Below are 14,222 nucleotides of genomic sequence, written 5' to 3' on the forward strand. Positions count from 1 at the left end.
ATGCCAGAAGGCCACAACTTTCAGGCTCAAAACCCAGATTGATCATCAATCGATCATGAGCTTTTCATTAATTCGTGTGAAAAGCTTCTTGTTGTTGGAGAGTAATCCTAGCAAAAGCCATTATCCCAGCATCAAAATCCAAAAGCAAGTTCTTTAAATGGTGTTAACGTTTTGTTGGGGTTTCTCGGTTGTCATTCTTGAATCTTGATGAGTAAACTTAGAGAGATTTGGCTTTTGGTAATGAATCTTTATAAAAAAAGTAATCAAAGAGCCGGAAAGATACCAATATTCAGATATTCAGTTTCTGTTCGATTTTGTTGTGAAATTCTTCCAAGTAATTAAATTCCAGTATTCTTTGATTCTTTCTAGGTGTTTGATTAAACGTACACATGGAAAGTAAAAAGGGATATTCATACAACAACAGCAACTGACTATATTCAACTTCAATAAGGCAATGAAGGTACAAGGTTTGATTTAAAATATAGGAAACATATAGCTTCCAGTTCTGAAAGTGGAACTTCCTAATTTTAGAACTATCCTAGTTTTTTAATTTGCTGAAACTGAAGCTGCTGCTACCGATGCACGTTTTGGGACGAATCGTCTTACTCTTACATCTTTGCCATGAATATTGAACTGCATTAGTTCATTCTCTCCAAGAATTAAAGTTATGAATGCAGGTGATCGGACGATCACACGAGCATAGAGAGACTGATCACGGCAATTACCCATCTTTATATCCTCTACGCAACCCTCTCCATATCTCCTGCATTCGATCAAAACCAAGAAAAACCAGTTAACAAAGTCACAGTACTTGTTCTCTTTGTGCGAGTATTTGCATTCATTAATGTAATCAAGAAAAGAACAAGAGATTGTAATATGTACCTAGTAAAGAACTCAAAAAGTTCTGCTCTTGTAATGGGGTGACCTTTAGAGAATGTGGCAAACAAAGTCCGATCAGTATCAGCATCATTAGCTTCTTCACTTGCCAAATGGCTACCGCTATCTTGTTGCCTAAGATTATTAACTTGAGGTTGAAGTAATTGAACAGCAGGCTCCAAAACCTGAACTTTATGATTATTCAAATTATTTCTGAGGACCAAGTCATAGTCAATAAAAGCTCTGTCACACACATCTCTTACAAATTTTGTTACGTATGCTTTGGCATTCTCGTTGTTCTGAAAAACAAATTCTAAAGAGAGCTCTCTGCCACAAACTTGACTCATTAGTGGAAGATTATTATCACGACATGTAAAAGATTCTTGGTCTGAACAAACAAGGCACAATGCAGACTCAAGAGCTAATCCGTAGAGCCCTCGGAGTGAGTCCGTTAGTTTTAGTGATTCGTGGACAAAATTTGTAAAGCCTTCGGTTTCAAGCCAATTCCAAAAGGCTAAAATTCTCTTGGACAAGTGAGAATCAAGAGCCAGTTGAAACACTAACTTGGCGTATGCTTCACGATCAATATAGTGAAACTGTTGGAGATGACAGAGTGAGACAGTATATTTTTCTTGGAGCTCAGGAACTGTGAGAGTAATCCAAGACATTGTGGTTTGCCTTTGGGGTTTCTCACAGGTGGGTATTTGAGAAGAAGCAAATCAAAAAAATCAACAATAAAAGAGAGAAAGTGAAGTTAGTGTTTCAGTGGTGTGTAGTGGGATTGCAGAAAAGTTGAAACTTGAGGCTATTTATCAGATTGGTGAAGATTTATCAGAATTCAACAAGGAGAAGAAGGGCAAGGCGGTGTAAGTAGTAATATGATTCCTCTTAAATCTTTTCCTTATCAATAACGGGAAACTGGGAAAGAAAGATAACTTTTTCTTAACCAAGGAAAGATTATTATTGTTATTGTTAATTTCATTTAATATTTCTAATAGTTTATAAAAACATACCAATTGCACCGGGATTCTTGGGTAACAATTTATATAAAATTAAATCTCAATCTGTACATTTTTGCTGGACGTGGCACAGGTTCTTAAAAAAAAAAAAATCACAATTCATTCCGCAGTCATACCAATCATCCTCCTAAACACATTATTATTGTTGTTAATATACGCTTTTTTTAATTCCGCTCGCTCCCGCAATTGCCTTGGCCAATCCTAATTGTAAATAGCCTCAAGCTTCAACTTTGCGGCATTTCCACAGACACCATTCAAACAGAAACTTCAACTTTTGAAGAAGCAAAAGGTGACACGATTTGCAAAGGGTGTATGTGACAGAGCCTTTTAACGGAAACATCTACGGAAATGGTTTGTTTTTTTATATCGATAACAAAAAAAGAAAAAAGAAAAAAGAAAAAAGGGACTCAATCCACTATTGATCAATATTAAAATCAATCGATTATTAAAAAAAAGAAAAAAAGAAAATTAAATGTGTAATATGAATTGAATAAGTAAGTTAATTGGGGAAATATTAATTGAATGTGCAAACCGGAAAAAAAAAATATTTTCCCCATAAACAGCTCAGCTTCAAATACAGAAATAAGCCAGTGCTAAAAAGTGAGACAAGTCTGAAAGCAGTCATATTATAATTGTTAACATTTGGGAAGATCTGCTGGCGGAGGAAGCAGCTTTTGATTTTGAAGCTTTCCATCAAATACAATACAATTAATCCATGCCATCTTCAATCCCCAGCTTGTGTGTACTCGCAGGTGGCAGTACATGAACCATACATACCACTAATCATCAAATACACAATCAGTAGAACCCAAAAAAAAAGAAAAAAAAAAGAATCATTACCATATCATCACCATTAATTCATCGTAATCACGTATTTGTTAATAATAGTCTATAATCACCTGGATTGTGGGCCAGAAACCGAGGTGCTACCCAGCCCCCTAGGGCACACCACTCGGTGTTTCTTTCAATAGGATCACAAAGGTTGAATTTTAAAGGGTGCTTATTGGGATCAAAATTTCCGGAACCTTGTTCGACAACGAAGAAATTGAAGCCATGCAATTGAAGAGGGTGGCTTTCAGCTCTAAGAATGCTTCTATTCTAAATATTAGCTCCAAATTAGTGTTACGTAAATGGAAGCACCACAAGCTTTGTTCCATTACTCATCTTTGTGTTATTTTTTGGGGTGCCGGTGTGATTAAATGGAACTAACGGACTTGTAGGAAATTTAGGTGTGTAAGCGCTATTTGATCGGCCAGAAAAGTTCGCTTGGAGCAGAGCCGTGTTTGGCCGAAACTTGAAACATAGTTCCATTGGGACCTTGGAAGGTTGGTTACTCTGGCGCGGGCTTGTTCCGAGGCCTGACATGGTGAAGAATTGCATGCCAAAGTTTATTTGTCAAACTTGTAGCAAATGAAGTGTCATTGCGAGCGGGTAGAATTGGTTTCTAGTTATAGAGTTGAAGTCTTTCAATTGAGACGCTTGAATGATGGGTAACAATTAGGAGGATTCTCAAATGTTCATATTCTTAGATGCCGGCAACGGTTGAATTGTCAGAAGTGCCCTGGCCTGTCACATAAGGTCTGGCTGTCGTGAAAAATGGGTCATTTGGTTTTGAGAAGAACTTTTGTTGTCTGTCCGGGGGAAATGAGTAGAGTTTTAGTTTCGAAAGGTTTCACATGAACAGCATCGACTTCAATGACTGTGACTCTGTGAGCGTGCGATTAGGTAGATATGCTGAAGAAGAGCTCATCACTGAGGGCAGCATTGATTAATCTGAGAAGGTAAGTCTTTCCAGCCTTACAGTTTTTGCGAAATTATATAAGAAATCAAATAACGTTCATAGTTTCATATTTTGGGCAAACATCAAATACCCCTAGGCAAGCAGAGCAATTTATACAACGGCCCGCAAGCCCATTAGTGGTATTTGCATCAGAAACATTTGGGCCGCCACCTGTTTGAAGGGCCTGGCTAATGATAGCCTCAGGATCTGCGTTGTAGCATTCCCCTGCAATTATGCAAGGCAATTGCATATCCTCTACTTTGTATTACAAAGAAACAAAACCAGAAAAGGGTAAAATTATAAGCGAAACAAGTTATACATACAAATATCATTTATGGTCAAATTAAGTTTACCAAACATAATGGGAATTGCCTGGCTTTAGGAGAATAATTAAGGAGAGGACCATATCCAAAGGACATGGAGTTCCCCTACGAGAGGCTATTTTAAGCTTAATGTAGATGTAGCCACCAATTCAGAGAAACAAATCGCAAGACTGGGAGCTATCGTTAGAGATGAAGCTGGAAATGTGTCTGCAGGTGCAATTAAACTCTCAAAGTTTAATGGAGATGTAGCTTTTGTGGAGGCCGAAGCCGTGGAGTGGGGAATCCAGATTGCTGAAAAAACAGGCGCAAGATGTTTGATTGTTGAACCAGACTCTCAAGAGGTGGTCAATCTTGTAAACAACAAACAAGGTAGCAAATGTGAGATCTTTTGGGTAATTTTTGAAATTCAGAACCTAGTTAAGGGCTTTGATCATGTTAATGTCTAGTATACTCATAGATCTTGTAATGTCATTTCCTATTCTTTAGCTAAATTAGCTTTCAAAAGATGTGAGATTGTTGTGTGGATGAGTTGATATCCTTCAAAACTATTGTATCTCTTTTCTTCTATGGTTTAAATGCATTTTATTTATAAAAAAAAAGGAGAGGACCATAGAGAGTCTGCCTCTCTGCTCTGTTGACTTTGGATTGGGCATAGGGTTATACATGCTGGTCCATCAGCCCATCCACTTCGTAGCTGTCTAATTCCATGCCTGTTTCAAGCAATTGCTACTATAAGATCGCTGTTGCTATTTACATAAAAGCAAACATATATTATATTAGAATCTCAAATGCTAGTTACCAATTGATGGAGATATTGTTCTAGATATGATTAACAACTTTAATCCTCTCTTGCTACAATGCGAGGCCCTGAAAATTGCCTTTTCACTGATAAAATACTCTTGTCGGCGGCCCCCGGGGCCGGCTTCTGCCTCTATAAAATGCGATTTTTATAGAATATTTTATACATTATATCTTATGACAATTAAATGTCACATATATGCATCAAACTCATAATGCCTGCTTGCGGCGAATGCAGGCAAGAAACTGATTCAAGAAAACTGATGCCAGACTAGATTGATAAGCTTGCAACTTGAAGATAACAAGTTGTTAGAAACAACCATAGAGTGAGGACCAAGGTAATCAAATTAATTGACCTCCTTTCTTTCTAAGGCAAACATTGTTTTGGTTTTATTTTTTATTTTTTGAAAAAAATTCCAAATCTTAAATCTTATATATATGTTTGGTATATTTATGCATGTTAATTCCCAAACCAGTATTGATTTTGACATGCTTCCAAGTTCCAAGCTAGTCATCTCTTCCCATGTGATTTTGGTTTTGAGCCGCTACCATACTTTTCAATTAGCTAAAGTGCAAAATAAAAAATAAATAAAAATGGAGGTCAGTATAATTCATGTCAAAATTAATTTCTATATCTTAAAAAATACTTTGAAGAACCCATTATATGTCAATTTTCTACTAAAGTATACTTGATTAATTTTTACTTGTTTTATGTTGATTTTCTATGATTTTTAAGTTATTTTGTACTAAAATATTAATTTTCTTCTGAAAAATTACATCCAACCAATACGAAAGTAATGTCAAAATGATTTTGGATAATTTTTTAAATTTATTAATTATCAATCACAAGTCATACAAAATGTGCAAACTAAATTCAAGTACAAGAATATCTTTGTCTATTTTGATATAACAATTAACTACAAATCAAAACAAACTTAGATAGCATTTATCTATTTTTTAAAAATCTAAATAGGTCTAAATTTGTCTAAAATTTAAATGGGTTCAAATAGAAATATCTGAATAACATGTTTATTTTTTTAATACCTAAATATAAGTAGCATCTTATATATTTTATAAATAAAAAAAATCTAAAAGTGATTATTTGGTATTTATGTTCTTATAAGTCAAAATGAAAAAAAAAGAGGTAGTTTTGGAAATAGGTATATTTAATAGAGATAATTTTGGGATGTAATATCTACTTCTCAATCAGACATTTTCTCATTCAATTAAAAGTCGTTAAAGCTTATTTTTTCCATTTTGATATAAATCCCAGAAAATCAAACATAATTTATAAAAAAAATTAAAAATATTTCTAAAATTAATATAACTTCAGATTTCAGACATTTAACAAATCATTACTTAATTTCAAATTAAAAGCAACTTGTGATATTTTATGAATGCTTAATTTGGTCTTTAAATTGCATTCTGAAATTGATTGTATCAAAGGTTCACTGTTATTTGGCTTTTGACGGAGATTGAGCGTGTGTGGAACCGTATTACCATGTTTGGCGATATAAGCAAATCAATTTGTTTCCATCAAACTGTCATTTTAGAGTCAGATGAAGGGACTATTATTTTTATCCATTTTCTGATCGATAGGTCACATGGATGAGAAGTAAAGGAAACCTCAATCCACGCAATTTTCTCCGGAGATAAAAATCCAACAAACAAGCCTTACTATAAAGTTATGTGATCGTCAATATACGAAATCCAAATTAAAAGAGTTCGATTACATCAATGTCGAAAAAGGATCCCACTCAAATTTTCATTCAATTGTATCATTTATGAATATGGTAAATTTCCTTTTAATCTCTAGAATTAATAATAAGCATCAATTCTCTGTTAGTCTTCATAATTTAAAAAATAACCTGAAAAACCCCCCTGCTACTTGTTATTTTTTTTAGGACAAGAAAATTAATTTTTTTAACACTAACAAAGGCAAAGACTGGTCATTTTCAAAAATAAAATAACGAAATGAAAATTAATGCTAACCTTAGCTTGAGACTATAGGGAGAGTTTACACTTTTCAAATATTAACATACTGAGGCAAGAAGCTTCTTCAAGCTTGAGACAGCCAAAGTTGATGGGCTTTATATCCAAAGTTCTTTTCCACGTACGAATGCATGCATCAAATATTTTACCACTCAGAAAAAAGAAAAGAAACTGTACCATAAAAGAAAAAAGGAATCATTTAACCAATAAGCGCGTAGATCAACTGACATGAGATTGTTCTACCTTAACCAAGGTTCTCGGTTCGAGATTTGAGAATGCACCTACGTTAAATACTTGCTGGGAAAGTTTTGCCACCCTAATGATTTTACTCGACTCGAATCTATATTAGTCAGGACCTAATGTAATTTTTGGATATTAGATGGTTTAATTAAAAAAAAAAGGAAGAAAGGAATCATTCAAGGAAAAAAAAAAAAGACCCAAACTATAGGTTATCTCGCGGTTTAGTCGCTATAACTTTAACTATTTGACATTTTACCCCTCGTTTTACGCACTTTGTTTTAGATATAGCCCCGAAAAGTTACCTCTTTGACTTTCGGCTCTCATCTTTCTTGTTGTGGGACTCGTTTGGTTATTATATGTCTACTCTATTAGTGGCAAGGTATAATTGCGCTGCGGCCATCGCCTCATCAGTATATATTATTCTAACAGAAATGACGAAATATAACGTATACATGCATATTTATGAGGCATTATTAATACGACTCTCATTCTGTGTTTGGGTGCTCTATGACGTCTAGTATAAAGTCGGAAATTAAAAAACTGACCATGAATATTTATTGCCAACAAGAATGTTAAATGGCCTTACAAATGCAATGTATATGACATAGCCAGATGACAACGTATCTTCCCCACACCACAGAAAAAACTCTATGGCACAAAATCTCAATTGTGTAGCACAGAAATTAAATAACGGCCATATATATATATGCTCCAAATTGTTTAATTTTATTAGACCATGAAATCTTTTTTCTTGATTCATTGTAAAAGAATGTGACTGGACGACGCAAAGTGATCGCCATATTAATTAAATATGCCCATTTATTATTATGGAGTTTCACATTTATTCCTTGTAGCGGTTTCAAATGAAAGTAATTAATTTAGCTCCTTATGTAGAATGACCCATATCTGTGTGTGCGTGTGCGTACCGACGTGTCTGTGTATCTCCATTATCATGAAGAGTTATTTATGATCGATAATGTTGGTCGATTAATTAATGGCATCTTGTGTGTCCTTTATAGTTATAACTACCATTGGTTTCACTTGTGCCTTTAACTTGTCAAGTCATGTTAATGAAGTTGCCAAGAAAATGATAAAATTTGCTTGTCCAAACGAAAGTATTATTATGAGGCGTCCACTGCTTTTGTTGAGTCCTGATCTTGAGTTGGCGTGTCCATGATATATGTTTGTTGAGTGATATTGATTGGGCTAACTATTATCTTCGTTCTTTAGCTTATTTTGATTATTTTTCTTTTCTTCATACAGACTGTCAAGTTAATTATTATAAGTAATTCTGCTTTTTTTAGTTACATTTCAGTATATTATTTTTTATGGTCTATCAAAACCTCTTAAATTAATTTTGTAATCATGATATTGTTTGACTATCTTGACTTAAAATGAAGCAGAACTAGTTCCAAGTATTTGAAAGAAAATGACCTAACATTCACAAAACTATTAAAATGATTTTTAAAAAATATTCGGGGTATGTGAAAGACATTGAAGTAATTTTATACTTGAACATATGAAATCTTATACATTTGATCCTTTTGTTGTGAAAAACCATAGATGACTCAAAAGGAGAAGATGATTGATTTTTTTTTTAATTTTAATTCTTTTTTTAAAGTTATATCCTAATAGCATTAGCAATTATTTTCTTCCCACTCATGTGCATAGGGTTCAAAATGCAAACCTCTTATTTTCATTTAAGAGATTTTACCAACTAAAGTCATTGGCATTTCTTCTTTTTTAGGTTTTTTTTATTATGATATTAAAATTTTTATGAAACTTTAATTACATGTAGGTATAGTAGTGGTTTTTTTTTTTTTGGCCTCAAATAAAGGCTTTTCCTTTAGCTTGAATATATATTTTTAGATCGAGGGCTCCTTTTTTCTTTTTTTCTTTTTTTAGTTAAATGACCATAGGATGGAGAGGTTGGGCAAGACTCCTTTATCTGTAAATTAAAATTAAAAATGAAAATAAAACATTTGGAGGGGACATAGAACAAAACCTCCAATCTATTAAAAAAAAGCCAACAAAGAAAAATAGTAAAAGCAAATAAAAGAAATAAAGAATAAACAAGAGAATACCATAGGCAAAGCCTAACAAAAGAAACTATATGAAAGTAAGCTAACGCCCATAGTGCTGTTTATGATACTTGCATACGGTGACTAATTTGAACCGCTTCTTTGAATTACAGGTGCGCGGGCCAACAGCACTAAAGTTGGGGCTAAAACCGCACCCCCCAATAGCCTCAAGGTTAGATAAAAAAATATTCATCAGCATAGCATTCCCTTCAAAACTAACATCCTCATCAAAATGAGAAGGAATATCAGCAGAGTGTGAATTGAAACCCATAACCACTGTGCGAATACCATCTATTGCAAATAAAAAATAGTAGAGCTCCTGGATACCCTCCGAGCACTTGCATCATTCAAAATCATATCATCACCAGCACCAAATATAGTAATAGTAAGTATACAATCTTTACCAACCTCAACTTATGAGTTAATTTTTTAGTATAGATTAGTCATTTAAAATGTTATAAGGTATAAGAGCCGCACTCATTTATGAATGGGCTCATACTATACTTTTTCATGTGATAGACAACTTACATGTGACAAATAATGATAGGAAAACTATCTCATATCACTTGAGATCAGTTATCAAATTATGTGTATAAAATAAAGATTACCCTCAACTTTTAAACTAATTTTTAAGCATAAGTTAGGTTAATGGACATATATACACTATCAATTCAGCATAACTGAAATCGATGTTAAAAGGGGGGAAAAAGCCCAAAAGCTCCTTGGTTCTTACAGGGATAGTCCATTAAATTGATATATTTACTTTCTACATTACCACAATCAATGCGAAATTATTCCATGGAGACAAATAATAATATTTGACGGCCATTAGAGATGGCTCAAGATAATAGCTTCTTCATTTTAGGCTTTTAGCATAGCCTTTTTACGGTTTCGTATTTCCTTTTGTCTCTTAATAAAATCCAAGACTACAATTATTTACTTTCTTAGAAAACGTGAGTATCTTTCTAGTTAGCGTTTCTTGTTTCCTGTTTTGATTTCAAGGTTCGAGATTTAATGCTTGCTTTAAAATAGTGTTTTAAATAGTAGCATTGACTCTTGTTGTCCTGTCTTGTAGGTTGAATAAAAAGTTGATGTCTACGTGACAATGCATGTACTGAGTTAATTACTTAATTGGTACCACACATGCAGCAGCTTTATATGTATGGTCCTTATTACTGTTAGAGAAAAGAGACGAATATTTAAAGGACAAAAAAATGAAAATCAGTGCTGAAAAAAAAAAGAACGACCGTTTTAAAGAATTCTAAAAAATGAAAATAGACAATGCAAAATTGCAAATTAATTAATAAGCAGTAGTAGTAATAAGAGAACAGTGCCATTACTCACTAGACAATTTAGATCTTTCTCAGCAGGGCAGTCTTAGACACATTCATAACAGTAATCAGAGACAAACAAACAAAAAAGCTACAAGCACTCAGGCCACAGACATGCTTTAAACTGTTGCTAATTAATTAAAACCCTAGAAAGAGAAAGAAATACATATGGTTTTTTCTTTTTCTTTTTTTACTTATTAAAATAAAGAGAGATTAATTTTGTTTGGACGAGTTGCATTCTTCTTTCAGATTAGTTGCTGTGATTGGGAAAAGTTCAAGGGTTCTGAGTGGAGGTTTTGAGCAACATGGCTGCAGAGAACGTGGAGCCACATCAACCATCATCATCCAATCACGACCGTACATTCCCATCAAGGACTTCTCCATCTCTACCCTTTCTTGGATCCCTTTTTTCCACGTGTAACTCATCGTTTTTGTTGAAGCATCTTCAGTCAGCATTCCCTGTTAAAACGCACAAATAAATAATTAAAGAGGCAAATTAATAAATAAAAACCTTAAAAGAAATCAGTTATATATTATAAAATTTTGGACATAAAATATCTTTTTTTTTTTCGCAATAAAGATAGTCATTTTTCAGAGCAGAGAAAAAGAGATTGCTTGCATGAAACCCTAAACTGAAAACACTATGAAGTCATACAAACCGACAAAATAAATCCGTAAGTCAATCTTTGTTAACCCATCCCATTCACATGTTATTTAAAAATTTATATACATATTGCTTTATTTACAACAACATGATATATCTCTTAGAGAAGACTGCGATTTGGTCACTATAGTGTTGTTTGTATCGCTATTCTCCAATGAAGACTTCAGGTTTCTTAAAATTTTTGTTTCCGGCCCTCTAAATCTTTGTTCTTGTCTCTCAATTTATTTATTTATCTTATTTTTGCTTATTTATATTTTTTGCTTAAAAGGTTAGGGTAAAGAAAAAAAATTAACTCTTTATCTCCTCAGGATTGGAATCAGGATAGCAAGTCAAAGAAAACTCTTTGAAAATCACAAACTTTTAGGAGGCTTTATCTCTTAATTCATAATATTATGTAGCACTGAAAAACTTGGGGTTGTCAACAAAGGAATTTAAGAAAATTTTACAAAACAATTAGTTAGGGGTTTAAATGGAGGGTGAGAGGTGTTGTAGCAAGCATGTTTTGTTTTACATATACCTAATGTGAAAATATATAGTGATAAACGTTTTGTACAAAAATGGAATCGAGTGAAATGTGATTAATTACCTGAGTAAGAACTTTATCTGGGTTAGAAAAGGAACCACCGGCAGGAGGAGACTGAAAGGTGCAGTGAAGAAGCTGCTGGTGATGATTTGGTACTTGACAACATTGCTGCAGGTGATGATGATGTTGAAATATCTGTTGTTGCTGTTGAAGTTGGAGTTGCTTTCCCAACTTCCTTCTAAGCTTTTGCCTCTCTCTTGCTTTATGGTTTTGAAACCAGTAAAACACATTCTTGCCTTCAATCTTTCCAAAATGAGAAAGATGGGCAGTGATGTGTTGAATTTGTGAAGCATTAGGAGTTCGAACTCCACTCCTATACATTTCCTCCAAAATCATCAGCTGCTCAGGCGTTGGGCACCATCTTGTGGATCCTGCTGGAGACATTACGAAAGCAAATTAAAAGGGTTTTGAGATGTGTGTCTCTGTGTGTGTGTGTGTGTGTGTGACAAAAGGCTAGGGCATGAGCAGAAAAGGTGATGAAGTGAGAGATGAGCTAGGGGGTTAATATAGAGGGAGGAAAGAGTAGTGTACATGAAGAGCAACGTTGTCATCATGCTGATGTCTCCCTGAGAGAGGCATTCAAGTGAAGGAGATTCAGTATATTACTGTGTAGAGACAAGAGTGAGACATGACATGAGAGAGAAGAGAAAAAGAGAATCTAGCTGTTGTTGTGGAAATGAAGCAGCAGCTGCGTAATGTCTCTTAAATGATTATGTCATTATCATCTCATTGTTTATTTATTTATTTATTTTTATCAACTGAAGTGGACCGTGGACATAAACAAAGTTAATTTCCTTTTTACTTCTTGGTCGGAGACACAGCAAGTAAATTTTTGTATGCTAAAGAAGCAGAAACTGAAAAGCTAGCTAGCCTTTCCCTTTTTTGTTGACCTTCTACCTCACCCAACCCTGCTTCTGCAGCGCGTGATAAACTTTCTCCATTCATATTTCTTTTTTCTTTTTAACATATATTCTCTCACTTCTTATCTACGATTAATAGGAGGCCAAGTATTATTTATTTATTGCTCACATTTCACGATTCAGGATTAGTTAGTATTTGGCTAAAACCTTTTGCAGCTGACAAGAAAGAGAGTTGATGTTAAAAACTCGTTGGGTTAGGTATATAAGTTCGGATTTTATTTTATTTTTGCCAACTCTTGACATATAAACATATGAATAAATGAGACCTAATAAGAATTTGACCAAGATTCTTTTATGTTATTGTAGATAAGGAGATCTTGTGTGTATATATACTCACGGTGTCAAATGTTATTATAAAATCCCACGGTGTTGAGTCATTTGGATTTGATTTACTTGTAGTCCTCTTTATGTTTAAAACTATTTAGATTCTCCCTCTGTGGTCGACAAGTAGTTTATATCACTCATCGTGTCATCCCCGATCAAGATAAATATGGGTGAAACCAGTAAACGTATACATGAAAAGAACCATTTTCATTATAACATGTATAACATGTGTAATGATCTAATAATGAATCTCATCTTTTATTTAAGTAATGGATTCCTAAAAGATTAAAAAACATATACTTAATACACTATAGGTCAAAATAAACTGGTTAAACTTTTTTTTTCATATTTTCTAATTTATCTCTTACATTAATGAAGGATCCCTCATTGGAACCTAATTGTGTGTGTGTGTGTCAGGTGTGGATGTTAAAATGGAATTTCATAAGAACAGAGTTAAAAGACAAAAAATAATGAATTGAAATCTAAGTTTTTCAGTGTTTTTTAGTTCCATCTATGTGATATCTGTATTTTAATCCTCATACTTGAGGTTCAAAGCTCTAGGTGTGTCTACACGCACGCACGCACACACGATTGTTTTTTTACTTTTATTTTTTTGAATCTTTTATATAAATTAGTCCTTGAAGCCTTTTGAAATAAAAAGAGAGCAAAGTTGTTTTCCTTTATATTGTCATTAAAATTTATCAAAACCCGCCCTAGCTACCTTTAACTAACAATGATTATACAAAAAGATTTGTTTATACTTTTTATTAGGGATCCCAAAAATTAAATCCTAATGATGTGGCATTCATTTATTTGCATAGTAGTTAAATAATTTTACATTCATCGTCTAATAAAGAAAAGACACACATATAGGGCTCGAATGGTAGAATCTTTAACATTGTTGAATGTAATTCATGAACTACCAAGGTGCATGCTTCTACCACTTGTGTCCGATTCTCAAAATTTGTAATAACTCAAACTTTGAATAAGGGAATGAAATTGCAGACGCTTAGTTGAACTCTCGAGATTTCATTATGTATATATACTCTTCTGGTCTTCTTGCCAACATTAATTAAAATACTAAGCTCTTTTTGAAAACCCCGAAAGTTTTATAAGTGTTCAAAATATTTTCATTCTAGTGACGACAAAGGGATAAAAGACCACGACAATGTATTTTACATTTGACGAAAAGTATACAGCAACATCATGCATGCTAAATTGTTAATCTCAGAATTTTGAACACATGTCACAGTAGCATAAGCCAACAAAACTGTTGATAAAGTTCTCATGA

The 14,222-nt window shown here is 33.6% G+C and overlaps 2 protein-coding genes and 1 pseudogene across 2 annotated transcripts; all 3 read right to left on the minus strand.

The window, feature by feature from the left end:
- Window positions 1–546: 546 nt before the first annotated feature.
- On the minus strand, window positions 547–1,544 carry LOC102611129 (uncharacterized). Its single transcript, XM_006488590.1, has 2 exons — window positions 883–1,544; window positions 547–763 (listed from the first exon to the last, which is right to left on the minus strand). Exons 1-2 carry the CDS (start codon window positions 1,542–1,544, stop codon window positions 547–549), a joined length of 879 nt encoding a protein of 292 aa, XP_006488653.1.
- A 1,876-nt stretch (window positions 1,545–3,420) lies between these two features.
- LOC107178337 (laccase-17-like) lies at window positions 3,421–3,925 on the minus strand (annotated as a pseudogene).
- Window positions 3,926–10,427: 6,502 nt separating this feature from the next.
- On the minus strand, window positions 10,428–12,144 carry LOC102611420 (WUSCHEL-related homeobox 3). The gene is made up of 2 exons (XM_025102392.2): window positions 11,691–12,144; window positions 10,428–10,899 (listed from the first exon to the last, which is right to left on the minus strand). The coding sequence occupies exons 1-2, from the start codon at window positions 12,069–12,071 to the stop codon at window positions 10,654–10,656; spliced, it is 627 nt and encodes a 208-aa protein (XP_024958160.1). The 5' UTR covers window positions 12,072–12,144; the 3' UTR covers window positions 10,428–10,653.
- Window positions 12,145–14,222: the final 2,078 nt, after the last annotated feature.

Source organism: Citrus sinensis, chromosome 8, assembly GCF_022201045.2.
Source record: "Citrus sinensis cultivar Valencia sweet orange chromosome 8, DVS_A1.0, whole genome shotgun sequence".
In the NCBI taxonomy this organism is placed as follows: Eukaryota; Viridiplantae; Streptophyta; class Magnoliopsida; order Sapindales; family Rutaceae; genus Citrus; species Citrus sinensis.